Source organism: Staurois parvus, unplaced genomic scaffold (genome assembly GCF_062004578.1).
Source record: "Staurois parvus isolate SC_StPar_1 unplaced genomic scaffold, SC_StPar_1.0 ptg000421l, whole genome shotgun sequence".
Lineage (NCBI taxonomy): Eukaryota > Metazoa > Chordata > Amphibia > Anura > Ranidae > Staurois > Staurois parvus.
The window spans coordinates 656,836-682,147 of NW_028318217.1; the positions used below are offsets into that span (position 1 = coordinate 656,836).

Below are 25,312 nucleotides of genomic sequence, written 5' to 3' on the forward strand. Positions count from 1 at the left end.
CTGCACCGCATCAATGTGAACCATAAATGACAGAATGTGAACCAAGAATAACAGCAAAGTGACTTCATTGAACTTTTTAATAAGTTTGCCAAAATCTAGTCACAAATTTGCATCTAATTTCGCCATTACGTGAGATGAGTATATGAAAAGCCCACATTGCATTCATTTCATTGTATTTTTTTGTATTTTCACTAACTGTACGCATTCATTTATCGTCTAACATCAGCTTTCAAAATGCATACACCTTTTTTGCCCTTTTAAAAATGCTTTAATTTCCTGTGTGAGGTGTTTGTAGCCGTATTAGTGCATTTGCGACAGAAACCATTGAGTACTGACGTGATACTTTTTTTATTTGCACTGACATACAATTTTGAGGACAAGTTTTCGGGGAGTGTCCCCTTCTTCAAGGTCCAAGCAGTACTATTACAAAGTTTTAGCAGAATGTTAGAAGAGATGTGGGGGATGAGACAAAAAAAGGCAGAAAGAAACACAAGCCTAGGGTTAGACTAGAGATAAGACACAGCAAAGCAAAAGCAAAGACTGGGGGGGGGGGAGAACAACACTCACAGAGGGAGTCATAAAACTGTTGGATAATGATTGAGGAATCCCATGTCCAAATTCAGGCCGTTATCTCTTGTGTCAAATAGAATTATCATTCTTAGTTTAAAAGTTTTTATTTCCTGAATGGATTTGAAATTTCCTTACCATCAAGGAACATAAAGAAGATCACACCACCAAGGAACATGAATAAGATCATACCATCAAGGAACATAAAGAAGATCATACCATCAAGGAACATAAAGAAGATCATACCATCAAGGAACATAAAGAAGATCACACCATCAAGGAACATAAAGAAGATCATACCATCAAGGAACATAAAGAAGATCACACCATCAAGGAACATGAATAAGATCATACCATCAAGGAACATAAAGAAGGTCATACCATCAAGGAACATAAAGAAGATCATACCATCAAGGAACATAAAGAAGATCATACCATCAAGGAACATAAAGAAGATCATACCATCAAGGAACATAAAGAAGATCATACCATCAAGGAACATGAAGAAGATCATACCATCAAGGAACATAAAGAAGATCATACCATCAAGGAACATAAAGAAGATCATACCATCAAGGAACATAAAGAAGATCATACCATCAAGGAACATAAAGAAGATCATACCATCAAGGAACATAAAGAAGATCATATCATCAAGGAAAATAAAGAAGATCATACCATCAAGGAACATGAATAAGATCATACCATCAAGGAACATGAATAAGATCATACCATCAAGGAACATGAATAAGATCATACCATCAAGGAACATAAAGAAGATCATACCATCAAGGAACATAAAGAAGATCATACCATCAAGGAACATGAATAAGATCATACCATCAAGGAACATGAATAAGATCATACCATCAAGGAACATAAAGAAGATCACACCATCAAGGAACATGAATAAGATCATACCATCAAGGAACATAAAGAAGATCACACCATCAAGGAACATGAATAAGATCATACCATCAAGGAACATAAAGAAGATCACACCATCAAGGAACATAAAGAAGATCATACCATCAAGGAACATAAAGAAGATCACACCATCAAGGAACATGAATAAGATCATACCATCAAGGAACATAAAGAAGATCACACCATCAAGGAACATGAATAAGATCATACCATCAAGGAACATAAAGAAGATCACACCATCAAGGAACATGAATAAGATCATACCATCAAGGAACATAAAGAAGATCATACCATCAAGGAACATAAAGAAGATCATACCATCAAGGAACATAAAGAAGATCATACCATCAGGGAACATAAAGAAGATCATACCATCAAGGAACATAAAGAAGATCATACCATCAAGGAACATAAAGAAGATCATACCATCAAGGAACATAAAGAAGATCACACCATCAAGGAACATAAAGAAGATCATACCATCAGGGAACATGAATAAGATCATACCATCAAGGAACATAAAGAAGATGACACCATCAAGGAACATAAAGAAGATCATACCATCAAGGAACATAAAGAAGATCACACCATCAAGGAACATAAAGAAGATCATACCATCAAGGAACATAAAGAAGATCACACCATCAAGGAACATAAAGAAGATCACACCATCAAGGAACATAAAGAAGATCATACCATCAAGGAACATAAAGAAGATCACACCATCAAGGAACATAAAGAAGATCATACCATCAAGGAACATAAAGAAGATCACACCATCAAGGAACATAAAGAAGATCACACCATCAAGGAACATAAAGAAGATCATACCATCAGGGAACATAAAGAAGATCATACCATCAAGGAACATAAAGAAGATCATACCATCAAGGAACATAAAGAAGATCATACCATCAAGGAACATAAAGAAGATCACACCATCAAGGAACATAAAGAAGATCATACCATCAAGGAACATAAAGAAGATCACACCATCAAGGAACATAAAGAAGATCATACCATCAGGGAACATGAATAAGATCATACCATCAAGGAACATAAAGAAGATGACTTCTGCACACCTGTGGGACACCATTTCGCACAACCAGACCACACTGCAGCAGTCCTTGTGCCATGAGGACTATCCCGAAGATCTGCTCTATAGAGTGATTAGGGAGTTCTGTACAACTGCGGATGATCTTAAAGTGGTTCTAAAGGCAGGAGGTTTTTTACCTTCATAAATTCTCTGGGGTGCGGGGGAAACTCCACTTTCGCGGAAAAAAAAAGGAGCAAATAATAACAAAAAATCATATAGCTTATACAATTGCAACACAAGTCATATTGTAATTGAATGTTATTCATGTATTATCTGCATCAAGGAAAAAAACTCCCTCCCCCCCAGCCCCCTCCTTATTACATACCTGAGCCTAATGTAGATGCAGTGCTGTGCACAAGTGCAGAGGCTCTCTAGGCTTCTTCTCTCCTCATTGGCTCAGATATAGCATAGGGAACCATTGGCTCCCACTGCTGTCAATCACAGTCAGTGAGGAGGGACACACAGAGCCAGGGGTGGGTTGACAACTCATGGGGCCCCGGGCAATAGGGGAAAATGGGGCCCCTGTGTGCTTGCCCAAACTCAAAAAAGCCTATGAAAATGGTACCAGGGGCATCTCATGGGGCCCCCTACTGACCCCGGGCCCTCGGGCAGTGCCCAAGTTTCCAAATGGTCAGTCCTCCCCTGCACAGAGCAGGCTCAGGAGTGAGCACGCATGAGTGCCCCTATAGCAGCTTGAAGACCAAGCATTTTCTGGCACTTTTTCTGTCCGAGTTTAAATCAGCATTTTTTGCTAGAAAAAAAGTTATAACCCCCAAACAATATATATTCTTTTTTTAGCAAAGACCCTAGAGCACAGAGTGTCAATCTTGCGGTCCTCCAGCTGTCACAGAACTACAAATCCCATGAGGCATTGCAAGGCTGACAGTTACAAGCATGACTCCCACAGGCAGAATCATGATGGGACTTGTAGTTCTGCAACAGTTGAAGGGCCGTCTGTTTGACAAACCTACCCTAGAGAAAGAAATGGTGATCGTTGCAATTTTTTATGGTATTTGCCCAGAGTTTTTTTAAATGCAATTTTTTTTGGGGGGGGGGGGGAGGAAGATACAATTTAATGAATTAAAAAAAAACAAAACACAATATATACCTCATTTTTTTTGTAAAATATGGAAGATGATGTTGCAGCGAGTAAATATTATTATTATTACATCGAGTTTATATAGCGCCAAAGGGTTTGCTCAGCGCTGTACAATAGAGGGGGGGGGGGGGACAATACATGAAACAGTACAGGGGTTAGAGGGCCCTACTCTTTCGAGTTTACAATCTAGGGGGGAGATACCTTACGTGTCATGCTTTAAAATTGTGCACACTTGTGGAATGGTGCCAAACTACGGAGCTTAAAAATCGCCATAGGCGACGCTTTCAAAATTTTTACAGGTTATCTGTTTAGAGTTCCAGAGGAGATCTAAAGCAAAAATGATTGCTCTCGCTCTAACGTTCACGGCGATACCTCACCTGTGTGCTGTGAACACCGTTTACACATGTGTACGCGACTTACATATGAGTTCACTTCTGCGCGTGAGCACGGAGGGATGAGGGCGCTTTAAAAAAAAAACAAATTCTTACTTATTTTATTTTTTATTTTTACACTGTCCCTTTATTTTTTTAACTCACTTTTTTTCATGTTACATAAATATAAACATGCCGTATAATAGAAATAAGGATGACAGGTCCACTTTACGGAGAAATCTGGGGTCTCCTTTGCCTTTTAAATAAAAAAAAAAAACAAATTGATCTTTTGCTTTAAAAAAAAAAAATAGTTTACAACCACCCTGGACTGGGAGTGACGTCATGACGTCGCTCTGGTCCTCCAAGGGCATAGAGGTGATTAGAGATGATAGAGTCTCTCATCGCCTCTGTGACCAGCCTGCCACACTGTCAGATCATTTCTCAGGCCTACTTGTTGACACGGTAAGCCCAAGAAACACCATAGAGTGGCGGGAGGCGGGAGGGGACGTCTCCAACCCACCCGCCGCTCGCTGATGAGCCACTCAGAACACTTCCATGAGAAAGCCAGGCTCCAGCTGAAAAAAAAGATACTGGAGTTATAGCTGACATCTTCAGCCATAACCCACTTGCAAATTGCCACGTTTATATACGTATTGCGGTCAGCAAGTGGATAGCAAGCGGCATGCTATGGGGCCCTTGGCTGGGGTTAGGGGCCAGGAGAGCCGGCAGGGGATTGAAGAAGAGGAGCGTATAAGTATGACATGTTTGTTTTTTTAAGAAGTAAAACTTTATTGTTTTACAATCACTTCGAGGTTCAGTGCAAATCCAAGAACATTTCCCCATTTGGCGTATTACTACCGCTTCCCGCTGTCAGTGATTGTTAATGACTCAAACATTTAACTGGTTAAATAAATAACAGGCACAGAGATCTAAATGTGGAAAAACAAATACAGATCAATGACATGAGGATTTAATCAGCTCAGTAAACACCAATGAGTACACACAGCTGCGCTATGATTTATTAGTCGCTTGTTTATTGTTCATTAATCTTTGTCTTTTGTTTTTTTGTTTTCTTTTATTGGGTTTTTTTTTCCCTCTCAGATAACTGTACATACCTAGCTTAGGTCTATGGTAGTCCCCATAATGGGGAGGGTGTAGGAGATACATATGTACCACGTAAATACTAAAGAGTGCACCAAACTGAGCAATTGTTATTTATTATTCATTTATTTATTATTCGTTATTCTTGGTCTTTTGTGTTTGGTCCTCCTGGATAGGAATATATACAAATGAACATTTAGTTTAGGTCTATGATAGCTCCTATAATGAAGAGGGTGTCGGAGATAAATATATAGGCAGTAATTACTGAAGAGTACACAATTGTTTATTATTCTTTTTTTTTTTTGGATAAAAATATGTTTATGTAAACATTTATTTAGCTTTGGTAGAAGATAGCAGGGGAGGACTGACAACTCATGGGGCCCCCGGGCAATAGGGGATCATGGGGCCCCTGTGTCCTTGCCCAAACTCAAAAAAGCCTATGAAAAAGGTACCAGGGTCATCTCATGGGACCCCCTAACGACCCCGTGCCGTCGGACAGTGCCCGAGTTTCCAAATGGTCAGTCCGCCCCTGTAAGGTAGTTTCTATAATGGGGAGGTTGTAGAAGATCAATGCATGGGTTCACAGTTACATAGTTAGTTTGGTTGAAAAAAGGCAAAAGTTCATCCAGTTCAACCATTAAAAAAAAAGAAAAGTTCTAATCCTACACCCACAGTTGATCCAGAGGAAGGCAAAAAAAACCCAGCAAAGCATGACTCAATTTACTGCTGCAGGGAAAACATTCCTTCCTGATCCCCCGAGAGGCAATTGGATATTCCCTGGATAAACTGGATCATAAAGGTACCCAAGGAGTTTCCAGACTTGATTGAGCCTGGCAGTCCCATTTTTTTCCATTTTGGAGTTTATAGATTTATGTCTATGTGAACCCTCACCTTGTAAAACAACTCAGTGTAAAATAGAAATGAAAGGCAAAACATTTGTGTATAGATACGAGGGGTGTTCACGCCAAAATGAGTTTATATAATAAGAGAACAAATTTCCAGTTGAAACTGCATTTATTTTTCAACATACTCCCCTGCTACATTTATACACTTATCCCAGCATTTTACTAATGCCTGGAAAGCTTCGGCATAGAAATATTTGTCAGTACACCTCAACCATCCTGGGACATTTGTGAATGATTGTGTTCACTGTTTTCCACACAAAGATTAGTCTCTTGTGCAATATCACAACAGGTTCTGCATTGATTATCCAGGATCAGGCGTTCCAGGCACTGAATGTTCACAGGAATGACTGCTGTGTGCTGGGAACCACCATGGCCGGGATCATTACTGATAGACATACGGCCATCTTTGAAACGTTTTAAATATGGTCGTACAGTCATGGCCGAAATTGTTGGCACCCTTGATATTTTTCCTGAAAATCAAGTATTTCACACAAAAAAGGTATTGCATTAACACATGTTTTGCTATACACATGTTTATTCCCTTTGTATGTATTGGAACAAATATAAAACAGAGGCAGAAAAGCAAATATGACATAATGTCACACAAAACCCCAAAAATGGGCTGGACAAAAGTATTGGCACCCTTAACTTAATATTTGGTTGCACACCCTTTGGAAAACATAACTGAAATCAGTCGCTTCCTATAACCATCAATAAGCTTCTGACACCTCTCACCCGGAATTTTGGACCACTCTTCCTTTGCAAACAGCTCCAGGTCTCTCTTATTGGAAGGACACCTTTTCCCAACAGCAATTTTAAGATCTCTCCACAGGTGTTCAATGGGATTTAGATCTGGGCTCATTGCTGGCCACTTCAGAACTCTCCAGCGCTTCTTTGCCATCCATTTCTGAGTGCTTTTTGACGTATGTTTGGGGTCATTGTCCTGCTGGAAGACCCAGGATCTTGGACGCAAACCCAGCTTTCTGACACTGGGCCCTACAGTGCGACCCAAAATCCTTTGGTAATCCTCAGATTTCATGATGCCTTGCACACAGTCAAGGCACCCAGTGCCAGAGGCAGCAAAACAACCCCAAAACATCATTGAACCTCCACCATATTTTACCGTAGGTACTGTGTTTTGTTCTTTGTAGGCCTCATTCCGTTTTCGGTAAACAGTAGAATGATGTGCTTTACCGAAAAGCTCTATCTTGGTCTCATCTGTCCACAAGACGTTTTCCCAGAAGGCTTTTGGCTTACTCAAGTACATTTTGGCAAACTGTAGTCTTGCTTTTTTATGTCTCTGTGTCAGCAGTGGGGTCCTCCTGGGTCTCCTGCCATAGCGTTTCATTTCATTTAAATGTCGACGGATAGTTCGCGCTGACACTGATGCTCCCTGAGCCTGCAGGACAGCTTGAATGTCTTTGGAACATGTTTGGGGCTGCTTATCCACCATCCGGACTATTCTGCGTTGCAATCTTTCATCAATTTTCCTCATCCGTCCACGACCAGGGAGATTAGCTACAGTGCCATGGGTTGCAAACTTCTTGATAATGTTGCGCACTGTGGACAAAGGCAAATCTAGTTCTCTGGAGATGGACTTGTAACCTTGAGATTGTTGATATTTTGCCACAATTTTGGTTCTCAGGTCCTCAGACAGTTCTCGTCTCCTCTTTCTGTTGTCCATGCTTAGTGTGGCACAGACAGACACACAATGCAAAGGTTAAGTGAACGTCTCTCCTTTTTATCTGCTTTCAGGTGTGATTTCTATATTGCCCACACCTGTTACTTGCCCCAGGTGAGTTTACAGGAGCATCACATGCTTGTAACATTCTTATTTATCCGCAGTTGTGAAAGGGTGCCAATACTTTTGTCCAGCCCATTTTTGGAGGTTTGTGTGACATTATGTCGAATTTGCTTTCTTTCCTCCCTTTTTTTGTTTTGTCCCAATACACACAAAGGGAATAAACATGTGTATAGCAAAACATGTGTTAATGCAATACGTTTCGTGAGAAATACATGATTTCCTGGAGAAATATCAAGGGTGCCAACAATTTCGGCCATGACTGTATGTCCATCAGTGACGATCCCAGCAGTGGTGGTTCCCAGCACACAGCAGTCATTCCTGTGAACATTCATCACATGGAAAGCCTGATCCTGGAGGATCAAAATTGCACGCAAATAATCGAAACTGCATGTTCTGAGGGAACAGCCAACGCAAATATTCACAAATGTCCTGAATGGTTCAGGCATACAGAAAAATGTTTCTATGCTGAAGCTTTCCAGGCATTAGTTAAATGCTGGGATAAGTGTATAAATGTAACAGGTGAGTATGTAGAAAAATAAATGTAGTTTCCACTTCTTGAAATTTGTTCTTTTATTATATAAACTCAAAAGTCCCGGTTTGACTTGAACTCCCCTCTTATTACCACCAATAAATTACAACTTTCTATGGAAGAATTCTAACTTTATAACTCTGCCCCAAATTACATCACCGATCTTGTCTCCAGATATCACCCAAACCGTACTCTCCGCTCCTCGCAAGACCTCCTACTCTCTAGCTCCCTTGTCTCCTCCTGCCATGCTTGTCTCCAGGACTTCCCCCATCCTCTGGAACTCTCTACCCCAATTTATCAGACTATCGCCTACTCTGCTCACTTTTAGGCGATCTCTGAAAACCTATCTCTTCAGGGAAGCCTATCCTACCCTCAGCTAATAATGGAATCTTCTACTCTTCCAACCAGTCCATCCCCCACAGTTACTACCTTTTGTACCACTAGCCCCTCCCTCCTAGATTGTAAGCTCCAAGGATCAGCCCCTCCCTCTTAGATTGTAAGCTCCCAAGATCAGGGCCCTCCTATCCCTCTTGTATTGAATTGTATTGTTGCTCTATTGTCTCCCATTATATTGTAAAGCGCTGAGCAAACTGTTGGCGCCATAAATCCTGTATAATAATAATGATAATAATAATAACTTGTTCCACTTTAATAATTAACCAGATCCCATCTAATGGGCTCCCATCACCACAAGCTGTTCCATGCACATACTAACACTGTTATCTGCCATCTTAAATCGTGGTCTCTGGACTGGCACGCAACATGTGCGCTGCCTATCAGCAATAGGACACACTGGCCACTTACTGCTAGCATCCCTTTTTATACCTGTAAAATGAAAAGTCCCAGTTTGACTTGAACTCCTAATACCTTCCATAAATGAATATCTTTATGCAGATGATGAAATGCAAACAAGTCTGGAAAATTATTACTTAAAAGAATAGATTCCTGTAATTTTCCTTAGAAATTATTTATTGTATTGGGTTACGTAGATGGAAAACTGACCAACCTAAAGCTGATGTCACCCATTTCTTCAATGGACTACAGGAGGAAGTCCCCAGGAATCTCTGTGTTCTGGCATTCAAGCAAAAAAGTGTTCTACCCAGGGGCAGACTGACAACTCATGGGGCCCCTGGGCAATAGGGGATAATGGGGCCCCTGTGTCCTTGCCCAAACTCAAAAAGGTTATGAAAAAGGTACCAGGGGCATCTCATGGGGCCCCCTACTGACCCGAGTGCCCGAGTTTCCAAATGGTCAGTCCGCCCCTGGTTCTACCCCTCAACTCCCACAATGAAATGCTTTGGCACGTGAACAAATTGTCAGTCAGCACTCTCATAGTGAGTAGATGGCATTCCTAGCCAAAGGCAAACAATGACTGTAAGGACAACAATCAGGAATTCACTAATATCTTTAGAGTAACGCTTTATTACCAATTGCAGGTGTGTAGAGTGAAGCCAAACTCACAGTAAATAAAGCACATATAAAGGTAGATAAAGCTCTCCACTTCGAACCCAACTGTGTATGCCAAGGTTCAACTATTTTCCACAAACACTTGACTAATATAGTATCATAGAGACCACAGTAACACACTTGTGCTGTGATAGAAATATCTAGTTGTAGCAAGTATGACTTTTTGTTTATAGATAGATACATTTAATACAATACTAGTGTGTTATTTTGGTCTCTATGATACTATAGTATCAAAGTGTTTGTGGGAAATACTTGGCACACACGGATCCAAGGTGGAGAGCATGATCTACTTTATGGTATGCAAATCGAGGTTGTTCAACCTAAACACACTCTTGTCAAGACTGAGGACATATAAAATGTGGAGCAAAAAAGTTTACTATTCACAGATCACAGACAGGCATCTCACATAATTATCCTCTACTCCTCAGGAATGGAAACACTCGCTCTACTCATCATGATGGTTACAGGTAAGGAGGTCACTTAAAAGCCACCAATGTCACCTGTCTGGGGTGACCTGGAATGTTGGGGAGAGCTAATATACAAATGGTGAAAGATTTGGGCAAGAATGGGACAGCCACTTATAATGGGGGCTCCTCCTCAACTGAATCAAAGACACCTGAAGATATTGCGCTTTCAATGGAAAAATATTTTAATTATGGTGCCATTATAGAGCCATGGACACATAGGGGTTTATTTACTAAAGCTGGAGAGTCCAAAATCAGACTCCCTTCTGCATAGAAACCAATCAACTTCCAGGTTTCATTGCCAAAGCTTCATTGAACAAGCTGAGGTTAGAAGCTGATTGGTTTCTATGCAGAAGGGAGTCTGATTTTGGACTCTCCAGCTTTAGTAAATAAACCCCATAGTTTCTCTAAATGTTTTCCTTAGATTAAGTTGTTTTATTCACTTTGTAGGACTTCTTGAATAAAAGGTGTCTTTCAAAGGGATGCCGTCGGTAGCTCCTGGAAAATGTGATTTGGACCTATTCTAGGGCATTGGATGACTCAACACCATTTTGCATGTAATATTTTATGCTAGAAATACAGAAAATTGTTACCAAATTGTATATGCAGATCACCCCGACAGCATGTAAGTAAGGAACAAGAGATACATCAATAATTCTACCCTGTTACAAAACAATGGTTCACCTTCATCTTGAATATGCAATTCAGTTTTGGTCACCAGTCGTAACAAAAGATGTTGTTGAAGTAGAAAGAGTTTAATGAAGGGGAACAAAATGATTAAAATAAATGGAGGAACTGAGCTATGGGGGATGGAGGAGCTGAGCTATGGGGGATGAGGACCTCAGATATGGGGGATGGAGGAGCTCATCTATGGGGGATGAAGGAGCTCATCTATAGGGGATGGAGGAGCTCAGCTTTGGGAATTGAGGAGCTGAGCTATTGAGGAAGAGGTCTTCACCTATGGGCAATGGAGGAGCTGAACTGGGGGATGAAGGAGCTCAGCTTGGGGTCATGGAGGAGATCAGCTACAGGAGATGGAGGTGATCAGCTATGGAGAGTGGAGGAGCATAACTATGGGGATGGAGGAGCTTAGCTTTAAAGATGGAAGAGCTCAGCTAGGGGGGATGAGGACCTCAGCTATGGGGGATGGAGGATCTCAGCTATGGGGGATGGAGGAGCTCAGCTATGGGGGATGGAGGAGTTCAGCTATGGGGGATGGAGGAGCTCAGTTTTGGGGATGGAGTAGCTGAGCTATGGGAGAGGGGGACTTCACCTGTGGAGGATGGGGGAGACCAGTTTTGGGGATGGAGGAGCTGAGCTATGGGTGAGGGGGACTTCACCTGTGGAGGATGGGGGAGATCAGCTGGGGGATGAGGACTTTAGCTATGGGGGATGATGAGAATCGATTACATAGACAGAGATGCTAAAGTGGGGATGTGAGTACAATGTACAAATATATCAAAGGTGACTTCAGTAACTGTAATAAACTGTTTACTCAAAAGCAGCCCATAGATTATTCAGTTTTTGGTTTTTTTTTGTTCAACCAGCAGATTTAATGTAAAAAACTGACTAAGTAACCCCAAACAATCACTTGATACGGATGAGAGAATCCTCCTCACTGAGCTCTTGTATTCTGAGAGTGGGAGACTTTCCTGCCCTCAGAATACACTGATGTTGATACACTCTCAGCACCAATCGAGCAGCAAATATCCAATAGTGTTGTATAGAAGTTGATCGGTAAACCACCACCCTGCCCATGCATGGATCGAAATTTGACCGGTGCCTGATTTGGCTGACTCAAGATCTGTGAAGAAGACACATGGCCAGGACATGAGGTTAGAAGAAAGGAGTGTCAGCTTTATATTAATGAAAAGCTGCTGTTAGAGCAGTAAAAATGTGGAACTCCTTCACCCAGGAAGTGGTACTAGCTGAGAGTGTCGACAACTTCAAGCTTTTAGATGTCTTCATTAGAAAGTAGACTATACAGGGCCATGGGAATTGTTAGAGAATAACATTCATAAACACTGTGAACTGGGTGAACCTGAATGGGGCTGGTGCTTCTTTCAACCTTAAAAACTATGTAAACTATGTAACTATGTAACTATGTGGGTCGGAGCTATACTTACAGTATTCTGCCGATGTAACAGGATGGTGCTCATAGTGACTACCACAGCCGATGGTGCCATACAGACTAAAGTAGAAGGATAGCAAGTCTCCAGCGCTCTGATGAAATATTCACACACTTATTTATGGAAATTCCAATTTGTCAAGTAAAGTCGATGTTTGGAAGCCTTACATATAAACCAAGCACACATTTATACCCTATGGTAACTACAAAACAATAAACAAGAGGAGGAGAGGAGGGAAAAGGGAATGGAGAAAGGGACTAGAGACAAATGCATTATAAATTATGAAGGAGATGGAGAAGGGGAGGAGAGACAAATGCATTATAAATTATGAAGGAGATGGAGAAGGGGAGGAGAGACAAATGCATTATAAATTATGAAGGAGATGGAGAAGGGGAGGAGAGACAAATGCATTATAAATTATGAAGGAGATGGAGAAGGGGACGAGAGACCAGGGGCAGACTGACAACTCATGGGGCCCCCGGGCAATAGGGGATCATGGGGCCCCTGTGTCCTTGCCCAAACTCAAAAAAGCCTATGAAAAAGGTACCAGGGGCATCTCATGGGGCCCCCTACTGACCCTCAGGCAGTGCCCAAGTTTCCAAATGGTCTGTCCACCCCTGCGAGAGACAAATGCTCTATGAATTATGAAGGAGATGGAGAAGGGGACGAGATTCAAATGTATTATGAAGGAGATGGTGAAGGGGACAAGAGACAAATGTATTATGAAAGAGATGAAGAAAGGGACAAGAGACAAGTGTATTATGAATTATGAAGCAGATGGAGAAGGAGATGAGAGACAAATGCTCTATGAATTATGAATAAGATGGAGAAGGGGACGAGAGACAAATGCATTATGAATTATGAAGGAGATGGAGAAGGGGACGAGAGACAAATGCATTATGAATTATGAAGAAGATGGAGAAGGAGATGAGAGACAAATGCATTATGAATTATGAAGGAGATGGAGAAGGGGAAGAGAGACAAATGCATTATGAATTATGAAGGAGATGGAGAAGGGGACGAGAGACAAATGCATTATGAATTATGAAGGAGATGGAGAAGGAGATGAGAGACAAATGCATTATAAATTATGAAGGAGATGGAGAAGGGGACGAGAGACAAATGCATTATAAATTATGAAGGAATGGAGAAGGGGGCGAGAGACCAGGGGCGGACTGACAACTCATGGGGCCCCCGGGCAATAGAGGATCATGGGGCCCCTGTGTCCTTGCCCAAACTCAAAAAAGCCTATGAAAAAGGTACCAGGGGCATCTCATGGGCCCCCTACTGACCCTGGTCCCTCGGGCAGTGCCCAAGTTTCCAAATGGTCAGTCCACCCCTGCGAGAGACAAATGCTCGATGAATTATGAAGGAGATGGAGAAGGGGACGAGAGACAAATGCTCGATGAATTATGAAGGAGATGGAGAAGGGGACGAGAGACAAATGCATTATGAATTATGAAGGAGATGGAGAAGGGAATGAGAGACAAATGCATTATGAATTATGAAGGAGATGGAGAAGGGGACGAGAGACAAATGCATTATGAGTAATGAAGGAGACCCTTTCTCAGTTGTCCTGTTGTAGTTTACATGTTACATGGCATGCTGGTGTTTCTAGAATGGTTGGTTCTTGGACCTTTCCTGTCCATGGAACGATATAAGGTTGGTAGATTGCTGATCTGTTGTCTTGTGTCTGGGTATCCGGAGAAAGTGTATGCTGGTGTTATCCTTCTGTGGGGTCAGGTCCATCTTGTACCAATACCGGGATACACTGTACCTTCTTGATAATACTGACAGGAAGGCTTTGATTTCTCCCTCTTGGGGCATTTTATTTTTTCAAGAAAGGACACAACCCCAGCCTCCATCTTTGTGAATTCAGCTGTCTTACTAACTAACAGAGTGGATAGTTCTCTTTTTATCTGAGTAAAGTGGTTTTAAAGGCTCAAGATTTTATACCTTCATGTATTCTATGCATGAAGGTAAAAAACCTTCTGTGTGCACCACTCCCCCCCCCCAGCCCTTCCAATACTTACCTGAGCCCCATCTTGGTCCAGTAATGTGCACGGGATCCTCGGCTGTCCTAAACTTCTCCCTCCAAATTGGCTGAGACAGCAGTGGGAGCCAATGACTCCCAATACTGTCAATCACAGCCAGTGAGTCTTTGAGGAGAGAGCGGTGGCGGCTGAGTTGAACCACGTCTGTGTGTGAATGTACACACATAGCTGTAGCAGCGGCTCAGGAGTGAGCCTTCTCAGATGCCCTTATAGCAAGCTGATTGCTGTGGGGGCACTTGGCAGAAGGGAGGGGCCAGACGATCTGGTGGGGGACCTGAGAGAAGGAGGGGTTGAGGCTGCTTTTTTTAAAAACTATTGCACAGAATAGGTAAGTATGGTATGTTTATAATTTAAAAATTAAAAATAAATCTGCCTTTACAATTATTTGTAAAAATAGGTCAAAACAGCTGGGGAGAGTTTAATGTTTTGGGATCGCAAAACACACGAGGAGATTGCGTGAGGAAGATTTATTTTGAGACATTAGAGACATTTTGAGATATTAGATATTTTACGCTATAAGGACTTTATCATTTTGTTGGTCATTATTAAGAGTTTTAATTCATCTATAAAGTGCTGGTATTCGTTTTGCAATTTTGAAGTTATCCGGGGGGATAAAGGGTTCCAGCAGCTGGGGAATGATGTATGTGGATTAGTCATATACCTGAGCACTGGATTACATACATTTTATATACTATAATAATACACTATTATTATTATTATTATTATTATTATTATTATACGTTTATATAGCTCTGACATATACCATAGTAATGAATACTCAGCCAGTGTCTGCACAAGAAGAGCTTACACTTTAATATTTTTATCCAAAAAGAAGCCTTACTTTTCCTGGATAAAATGAAATATGCATTGACTCTATATAATGACTAAGTTGATGTTGTATTGATAGGCCTGTAGCAGAAATGTAAAGATGTGGATGTGCAGCTTCTAAATCCTATTTTAAAGCTCCTTTGTATCTGTACAGTCTACAGGGTATTCTCTAATGAAGATTTTTCAGTATGTGGTACCTCTTTGGTGTCCAGCCGGATAGTTGGAGGTAAAGATGCATTGGATGGGGAATGGCCATGGCAGGTCAGCCTACACTATCATGGATCACATATATGTGGGGGCTCCCTGATCTCACCAGAGTGGGTGCTGACTGCAACACATTGCTTTGAAGAGTGAGTATAATATATTTATTTTTCATCCAGTTCTTTCATTCAGCACCAATGTCTTAGTGGGTTCAAGGCAAACATTCCATGTGTGGGTGCTTGTTTCATATACTGTATATTTATATTACCCAATCTAAAAAGGATACTAAGTCATAGAGAAGAAGGAACTTCAACTGCAAATTGCATCATGTTTGAACATAGGTTGTATCTGTAAGGGATTTCGGGCAAGAAGAATCGCGGTCGGAAATGCGCATGCGCATAGGAATTCCCGCAGGAGAATTGCCGGTTGTGCACATGCGTGCAGGAATGTGCGATTGCGCAAACGCACGCGCACTGCGAAGATTGGCACCAGACGGCCTATTTAAGTAGTGTCTCTGCCCATGTTCAGTGCTGACTGGTCTTCAGCTCCCCCCCGTGTCCTGCTTGTTCCTGTGCGATTCCTTCGTTACCGTCCCGGCTTGTTCCTGATCTGACTTTGATTGCTCTTCTGATACTGGTTCCTGACTTCGGCTCTGCTCCTGACCTTGGCTTTTCTTTCTGATTCTGTACTATGGTGCCCGACTGTTGATGACCCCGGCTATTCCATGACACTGCTCCTGTCCCTTGTCCTCACTACCTGCCTTGCTCTGCTGCACGCCTAGCAATCTACAAAACCTGCTCTACCTACTACTACTGTGCCAAAATCAGAGGATCATCAGCCTTCCAAAGTCATCATCTGCAAGAGCTGCAAACAACAACCCCTGGCGCTCTTTTCCCCCTGGTCCCTAGACTCCCTCAGTTCCAACTTCAGCGGGGTCTGGGCTAGTGACACAAGTGAGGCCGACCTCGTCAATTTCGTCTCCCATCAGGTACGTGACAGTATCCCTCTATTTCTCTCTCTTTCTTCACTGCCATTGGGTGGGCAACATGTTAATAAAAGCTTTTATTTATTTTATTTATTTCATATATTATCAGCTTTTATGTTCCTCCTTCAAAGTAAAAAAAAAATGTAATCAATTCTTACTCTGAAAAGAAGTGGCAAGCATGTGTGCCAGGAGACTTAAATTACTTTTCCTAACTTTTCAAGGTCCCTACAAGCTAGTGAAGATTTATTAATGAAGAGTAGAAATTGTTCTTAGTCTTGTCAGCCACCTTCACCTGTAGGATGGAGGCAGCTGCTCCTTTTGCCCAAATGGTTGAAGTGACTCCTACCAGGGTTACCCAGGGACATTCCACAAAAAAATAAGCCATACCTGTCAGCTGGTTTTTAGATTTGTTTGTGTTTTTAGATGCACTACCCCTGCCCTCACTACTTTCTATATCAATTCTTGACTAAAACATCAGGAAAATGTTCTTAACCGCATGCCGTCCAGCCACTGTACATATACGGCGGCAGGGCGGCACTCACAGGCAAAACCACGGTTTAAAACGTGTGTTTTGTAAACAAATAGGGGGTGCGTGCGAGGCGTGCCACCGCCCTATTTGTCCTGTGGATCACCGCTGCAGATGTGAGTCGCCGGGTCACAACCGCTCCTTAGCGGCTATGTCCCGGCGATCGGCAGCAAACAGTGACAGAGAGCACAGCTGCAGTAGCTGTGCTGTCTGTCATTTCCCTGTCAGCTCGAGGATGAGCTGATCGAGAAAGAACAGTTTTTCTTTCTCGATCAGCCTTGTCCCGCCCAGCACACCCCCCGCCCCCTAGTAAAACACTACCCTCATTCCTATAACCCTGCCCTGCAATATAAAGTTAACCCCTTCCTCCCCAGTGCCATTAGTACAGTGTCAGTTTTTTTTTTTGCACTGATCACTGTATTAGTGTTTTTGGGGATGTCAGTGACCCCAAGTCAGTACCCCCCAATGTCAAAATGTCCGCTGCAGTCCCGCAGTCCCGCCATAAGTCGCTGGTTGCTGCCATAAGTCCCTGATCGCCGCCATAATTCGCTGATCGCCGCCATTATTAGTATAAAAAAAACCCAAAAAATCTTTCCCGCCATTTGTAAACGCTATAACTTTCACGTAATCAATTAATTTACACGTATTGGGTTTTTTTTTTAGCAAAGACATGTCACAGAATGCATTTTGGCAGAAATTTATGACTAAATTTGATTTTTGCATTTTTTTTTTACTGGACATGTTTTATAGCAAAAAGTCCAAAATATTGTTTTTTTTCCTCAAAATTGTTAGCCTTTTTTTTTTATAGCGCAAAAAATAAAAACCGCAAATACCACCGAAAGAAAGCTCAATTTGTGGGGAAAAAAGGATGTAAATTTAATTTATGTACCGTATTGCATGACCGCGCAATTGTCCGTTAAACTAGCGCAGCGCTGTATAGCAGAAAAATGGCGTAAATTGCAGTATCTATACCATAGTTTGTAGACGCTATAACTTCCACACAAAGCAATCAATATACACTTATTGGGATTTTTTTTACCAAAAACATGTAGCAGAATACATTTTGGCCTAAATTTATAACCAACTTTGAGTTTACTATATATTTTTTATAGCTGAAAATAAAAAATATTGTTTTTCTTCAAAATTTTTGGCCTTTTTTTGTTTATAGCGTGAAAAATAAAAAGCGCACAGATGATCAAATTACAGCGAAAGAAAGCTCTATTTGTGTGAAAAAAAGGACGTAAATTTCGTTTGGGTGCAGCATTGCATGACCGCGCAATTATCAGTTAAATTAGTGCAGCGCCGAGTAGCAAAAAGAGGCGTGGTCATTAAGGGGGGTAAATCCTCTGGAGCTCAAGTGGTTAAAGTGACTGCTGGCCTTCATTTCTATACCTCATTGCTATAGTTTCCAAGTCTGATGGTACCCAATGTAAATGTCTATCGGCAGGGATGGGGGGTTATACATGTGAGTTTAAGGATGGGGTGGTGTGGAGGAAAGAGGTGTAAATTTTTTGGAATACAACACTGAAAAGCTGTGATATTGCATGGTCTACACAAGCAGATATCATTGTTACATTTCCTGTACCATTTTCTTTCTACAGTCCTACAGAGATATGGGAATATGAAGTGTATCTGGGCCTGTACAGGCTGGATGTAGACAGCCCTCATACAGTTGTTGCCGATGTACGGACTATCATTGTTAATGACAATTTTAAAAGCACTGGAGACATCGGGGACATCGCCCTGGTACGGCTGGCCATGGCTGTCAACTATACTCAATACATCAAGCCAATCTGTCTGCCATCTTCCTCGGTCACCTTCCCATGTGGCACAGAGTGCTGGGTGACTGGCTGGGGTGATATATCTTATGATGGTGAGTACATGAAAAGCTAATGTAATTACACTGATTTTCCACACTAAGAAGCCATCATTTAAAGATAATCTTTTGCTTTTGCTTAAATTGGCCCCCCCACCCAGTGCTCTGCCCAGTCCACTCCCTTAACAGTCGAAGAGTGTAACATTTACAGGTATTCCCTGTCACAAAGATCACAGTACTCCTCCTGACAATTCCTTAACCTGCTTTTCTCTCCCGATGGATTACATTATCTTTGTTCAGACATCAACTAGGGTCACCATCTATTTCCTGAGATGCTGGCTCAGAGGTGACACAATCATGTAAATGTCAGGGCAGGGGCCGAGGAACGGAAAGGCAGGCCTAACAATGTAACGCACTGGCTGACGACAACCACCACCCACAGACCGAAGTCCCTCAGGGCACTGAGTCTAAGTCCCAGGCTGCCCTTCACCAGGGCCCCTGATGGTGGGGATGGACTTGACGCAGCCAGGAACCAGGTCGCGGCCCCCGAGACACCTCAGCTGCGGTAATGGCCGCCGCCAATGGCGTGTAGCTGGTGGAAGAGACAAAAGAGTAGTCAGACAAGCCGGGTCAACAACAATAGGACAAAACAGTACAGGACAGCAGACGAGAATCACAGGTCACGAGCCGGGTTCAGCAACAGAGGGTCAGATCAAAGGAGAATACAAAGAATAGTCGAGTCACAAGCCGAATCAGATACCAGGAGAGTCACGAGAGTCAGAACAGAGTAATAGCAACACAAAGACACAAGACACAAGTGCAAAGAGCATGTGCGGGCCACAGGCTTATATGTCATCAGCCACACCCCTCTGGGGGATGGACCACAGAGACCTGAAGGCATAAAAGGATTCCCATCATGCACAGCAGAATCCAAGATGGACGCCAGCACATGGAGTAACATAACCTCAGGGAAAAGGTAGGACCTTGACAGTAAATCAGAGGTCTCCAAACTATTGCCCTCCAGCTGTTGATGCACTACAAGTCCCATCGTGCTTCTGCCTCTGGAAGTCTTGCCTGCGGCTGTCAGACTCTTGCAAGACCTCATGGGACTTGCAGTTCCTCAACACCTGTAGGGCCATAGTTTGGAGACCCCTGATGAAAATCCTGGTGCCTGTGGAATGTGTGGCTATGTTTACAAATGTCTCACCATTCCGCAGTGCTAAATACATTACATTGTTGCAATCTGATTAGTGGGGGAGAGGAGACAGAGGAAATGCTTCCTCCTGCCTGCAGCAGACTGGTGACATCATCACAGCCTAGGCAAAATCATCGACTAGATCTCAAGGATGGCTTTTTTTAATGATATAAGCTATAGTTTTTTTTTTTACATATGGTTTCTTTATATTGTGACACATAAGTAATGTTTCATACAGAAATTACATTTTAGTGTTCTATACAGTACATTGCGTCAACTGTATAATTGTCTCTACCCAATGGGAAACGTCAAAATGTATAGTTTGCGATTACAGTAACTATCAGAGGTCAGATCTGGGCAAAGTGCTTTATTCAATTTTCTTTCAACTTTTTTTGCCTTTAAAGTAAAATAATTATTACAAGAAAATACCATTAAAATAAATCTTTGATGAAGGTTTCCTTTTGTGCTCAGGTTCACCTGTCCAATGTCATTACTTTGAAAAAGTATTCATACCCCTTGAAATTTTCCACATTTTGTAATGTTACAACCAAAACTGTCAATGTATTTATTGGGATTGGATGTGATAGACCAACACAAAGTGGCACATAATTGTGAAGTGGAAGGAAAATGAGAAATGATTTTCAAAATCTTTTACTAATAAATCTGTGAAAAGTGTGGCGGCATTTGTATTCGGCCCCCCGGAGTCAATACTTTGTAGGACCCCCTTTCACTGCAATTTCAGCTGCAAGTCTTTTTGGGGACATCTCTCCCAGCTTTGCACATCTAGAGAGGGACATTTCTGCCCGTTCTTCTTTGCAGAATTGCTCAAGCTCTGGCAGATTGGATGGAGAGCGTCTGGGAACAGCAATTTTCAGGTCTGGCCACAGATTCTCCATTGGATTTAGGTCTGGACTGTGACTGGGCCATTCTAACACATGAAGATGCTTTGATCTGAACCCTTCCATTGTAGCTCTGGCTGGATGTTTAGAGTTGTTGTCCTGCTGGAAGGTGAACCTCCGCCCCGGTCTCAAGTGCAGACTCTATCAGGTTTTCTTTATTGATGACCTCGATGTTTGAGCCGAACGTAAGTTCAACTCAAACATCAGCCGTTTGTGTGTTTGATGAACATACGAATGATAAGGGCGTTTGGCAGGCTGTTTGCCCGCCTCGCTCCACAATGCACTGCAGTGCATTGTGAGTGGCCAAATCAACGCACCTGACCACAGGTCTGTGACCAAACCCCGGTGGGCGAGGTGAAACACATTAAAGTTTCCTCAACATTGGACTCCTGGGGTAGGTTGAACAGCGTCCATCCCTTCACTTCTGGAAACAATGTTTGCAGGCCATCATTTGAAACCAGAATGTGACCATTCATTTCACACACAAACAGGGGGCACCCACATTTGTGCTTCGGACCTCATGTTCTGTAGTCAATTGCTCTACCGCTATACATCCCAATTGTTCATGGCTTTATTGACCTTTTCTCCACAGAGATAGCTGGAAACAATGTAACTGATAACAGTCAGTCATACATACAATGCATTTGTAATCTTTTTGTTGTCTGTGTTCATCACCAGGCACACCACCTGTAAATGGGACCCTCCAGGAGGTCATGGTTCCGCTCATTGACCACAGTACATGCACAGAAATATACAACAGCGTGGGATCTATCATACCTGTCCACTATGATAGGATCTGTGCTGGCTACAGGGATGGACAGAGGGACGCCTGCGTGGTGAGTGACACTATTAGCATTGAGGGAAAGCTCACCTCCTCGGTCCAAATCTTCTCATATGATAGAGAAGTAATGCATTGCCATCAGTTAAAGCCCAATTAGGCTGAACGTGTATCTTTAGTTGTAGATGGATGGAGGCGTACTATAATCTCTGCCATGTTTTGACTGAGGAAAAAAGAGGACCACGAGTATTTTGCTATTTAAATCAAGGAAATCACTTGTATTAACCACTTGCCCTCCAGAGGATTTCTCCCCCTTCCTGGCCAGGCCATTTTTTGTGATACGGCTCTACGTTACTTTAAATGACAATTGCGCGATCATGCAACGCAGCCCAAATGAAATTTACGTCCTTTTTTTCCCACAAATAGAGATTTCTTTAGGTGGTATGTGATCGCCTGTGTGTTTTTTATTAAACAAAAAAAGACCAACAATTTTGAAACAAAAACAATCATTTTGACGTTTTGCTATAAAATATATCCAGTAAAAAAAAATTAAAAATCAATTTTCGTCATATATTTAGGCCAAAATGTATTCTGCTCCGTGTCTTCGCTAAAAAAAAAAATCCCAATACGTGTAAATCAATTGGTTTACGTGAAAGTTATAGTGTCTACAAATGGCGATATAGACACTGGGATTTATTTTTATACTAGTAATGGCAGCGATCAGCGACTTATAGCGGGACTGCGGCGGGCATTATTCCACTGGAGGGAACTTACTAACTGGCACTGACATCTCCAGTGACACCAATACAGTGATCAGTGCTAATAAAAATCACTGGCACTATACTAATGGCACTGAGCAGGAAGGGGTTAACATGTAGGACGATCAAAGGGTTAACTGTGTGCTGTTTTACTAACTGTGCTGTGTGTGTTTTGCGGTGTAAGCATACTGCTTTGTATTGCTATGCAGATAAATACAAAGCAGCATGCTGGAGCTGACAGGGGAGAGATCTGTACTGTTTACATACAGACCTCTCCCCTGTCAGTGTTCTTCAGTGATCGCCGGGTGCCTGCGGGGAATCTCCAGCCGGGACCTGGTGATCGACAGTTGTAGCACCAATGGAGGTGTGGGTAGGACGGCGCATGCACGTGCGCGCCCCCTATCCGGAGATACAAAATAACATATATATACATGACTTTGTCCAGCCCTGCTGCCCTGTAGCAGTAGTTCTGCTCAGCGCACAAAGACTTGAGCGCTGGTGGTCTTTTGACTTTGAAGAAGCAAGGTTGGGTCACAAGCCAAAGTCAGCAACAAGGGTTCTGGAATAAGCAGGATATAGCAAGTTTGGGTCAGGATACAGGAGTAAACAGGGTCAAGTCACAAGCAAAGGGAGCTGACAACCACTCAGCAATCATCATAAGTCTTGTAGGGCTTCAAATAGGCCACTGGGCACCAGAGCATGCATGCTCACACTAACGCTCACGTGCACGTGCACGCTCGTCTAGATGTGCAGCAGGGTCCTAATTCCGTGCACAGTTCTCAGGACTGTTCTGCGCGCATGTGCATTTCTTTGAGCATGGACATTCCTTTGAACATGAACTTGAGCATGGTTTTCCTGATAGCCCCTCAGTTTCCACTATGTAATCCCATAATCGAATCAAGCAAAATACAATCATATTCACAACCAAAGTATCTCATCAAATCAAAAATAAGAGTGCGCTAGACAAATATATAATGTCCATACATCAAATATATTCAAATCCCAAAATATCCATGTGACAAATATGACGAACTTTGTGAATAATCCACCACCAAATCAATCAAATGCACTCACCAGAGCTAAGTGCTGATCAAGTTATAGACCAGCCTTAGCGTTTTTTGCTCTGGGAGCGTAGACACCACCAAACTCCAGACTTTCGAAGTATTATATTGTAGTATAAGAATCCAGCTGATATACACCCTTCTTATATCTTAGACAGGAAATGAGGAGGAATACTCTGCAGCCACTCTTCATCTGGATTCTTACACTACAATATAATACTTCGAAAGTCTGGAGTTTGGTGGTGTCTACGCTCCCAGAGCAAAAAACGCTAAGGCTGGTCTATAACTTGATCAGCACTTAGCTCTGGTGAGTGCATTTGATTGATTTGGTGGTGGATTATTCACAAAGTTCGTCATATTTGTCACATGGATTTTTTGGGATTTGAATATATTTGATGTATGGACGTTATGGGGTTTATTTACTAAAGCTGGAGAGTCCAAAATCAGACTCCCTTCTGCATAGAAACCAATCAGCTTCCAGGTTTCATTGCCAAAGCTTCATTGAACAAGCTGAGGTTAGAAGCTGATTGGTTTCTATGCAGAAGGGAGTCTGATTTTGGACTCTCCAGCTTTAGTAAATAAACCCCTATATATTTGTCTAGCGCACTCTTATTTTTGATTTGAATTGTTTTTCCATTTTTTTGTGGAGTGGGAGCTGCTGCTGTATAGTTTGGAAAGGGTATGGCGCTTTTCTAAATACCAAAGTATCTCATCGCTGATGTGTGGCCACCATTAGACTTGTAGCATTAGCCCAAGCCCATCCTCAGTTTTCAAGCTGTCACATAGACTCATTCATAGTCTTTCAGTTCTGTTTTTAGATGTAGTCACATTTTATCTAAGGATTGTTTTCATTAATAATGTTAATTTTAGATCTTGACCAAAACTAAAATATGAAACGTTGTACATTCCCCAACTGTGCTAAACCACCCTTTTGTTGATTGCTCATTTTTTTTCAATTCCTGCCCAGCGTAGAATCAGTACTGGTTCACTGGGCATTAGACTAGTTATTAGAATTACATATTTATGGAAATAGAAAAATTGAATGAAACATTTTGAATTAATCTGAAGAAACAGCTGATAGATGGACATGAGTGGAGCTGACGGTTGTTTCTGTCTTCCAGGGTGACTCAGGAGGACCTCTGGTATGTAAGGTCCGGGGAGTCTGGTATCAAGTTGGAATCGTAAGCTGGGGCATTGGCTGTGCAGAACCAAATTACCCTGGGGTGTACACCCTGGTGACAACCTACCAAAACTGGATCAGTTCCCACCTAAATCAAACATTCAGTGATGTCAGAGATATCCCCCCACCAACACTGAAATGTGGAGGAAATTTGAACGGCGATGGAGGAAGCATCCACCAGTCACATCTTCACTGGACCTTCTTGGTTATAACTGCTCTACTCATCTTTTCTCTATAACCAGTTACTATCCACCTATATAACCCATAGACTGCAGTAAAGGCTTTAATGGACCAGAGAGTGCCTACTGAAGTAAGAGGAATATCCAAGCACACCTTGATATTATTTGTGGATGTTCTTTTTTACTTTTTGTAATGTGCATAAATAAAATGGATTGTTTTATGTATGGAAGCTGACTGATGGATGGATATTACTTTTATTAGAAATACATTGTAGAAATTTCCCAATTAAATTAGTGACAACCAAAAAGGTACACTTTTTTACACTATGTTTGACTTTAATAGTGGGTATAAGTACGAGGGGCGTTCAAGTCAAACCAGGACTTTTGAGTTTA

General features: G+C 42.0%; 1 protein-coding gene across 1 annotated transcript in view; it reads left to right on the forward strand.

Annotated features, from left to right (window-relative positions):
• LOC149454678 (transmembrane protease serine 9-like) overlaps window positions 1-25,016 on the forward strand; it is a 78,463-nt gene extending 53,447 nt beyond the window's left edge. The window contains exons 10-14 of the mRNA XM_089687217.1: window positions 10,253-10,333; window positions 15,496-15,691; window positions 18,655-18,926; window positions 21,642-21,799; window positions 24,682-25,016. Of these exons, the coding sequence (XP_089543343.1) occupies window positions 10,253-10,333; window positions 15,496-15,691; window positions 18,655-18,926; window positions 21,642-21,799; window positions 24,682-24,978 (1,004 nt within the window). The 3' untranslated portion in view covers window positions 24,979-25,016. The remainder of the gene's footprint in view (window positions 1-10,252; window positions 10,334-15,495; window positions 15,692-18,654; window positions 18,927-21,641; window positions 21,800-24,681) is intronic.
• The last annotated feature ends 296 nt before the right edge of the window (window positions 25,017-25,312 follow it).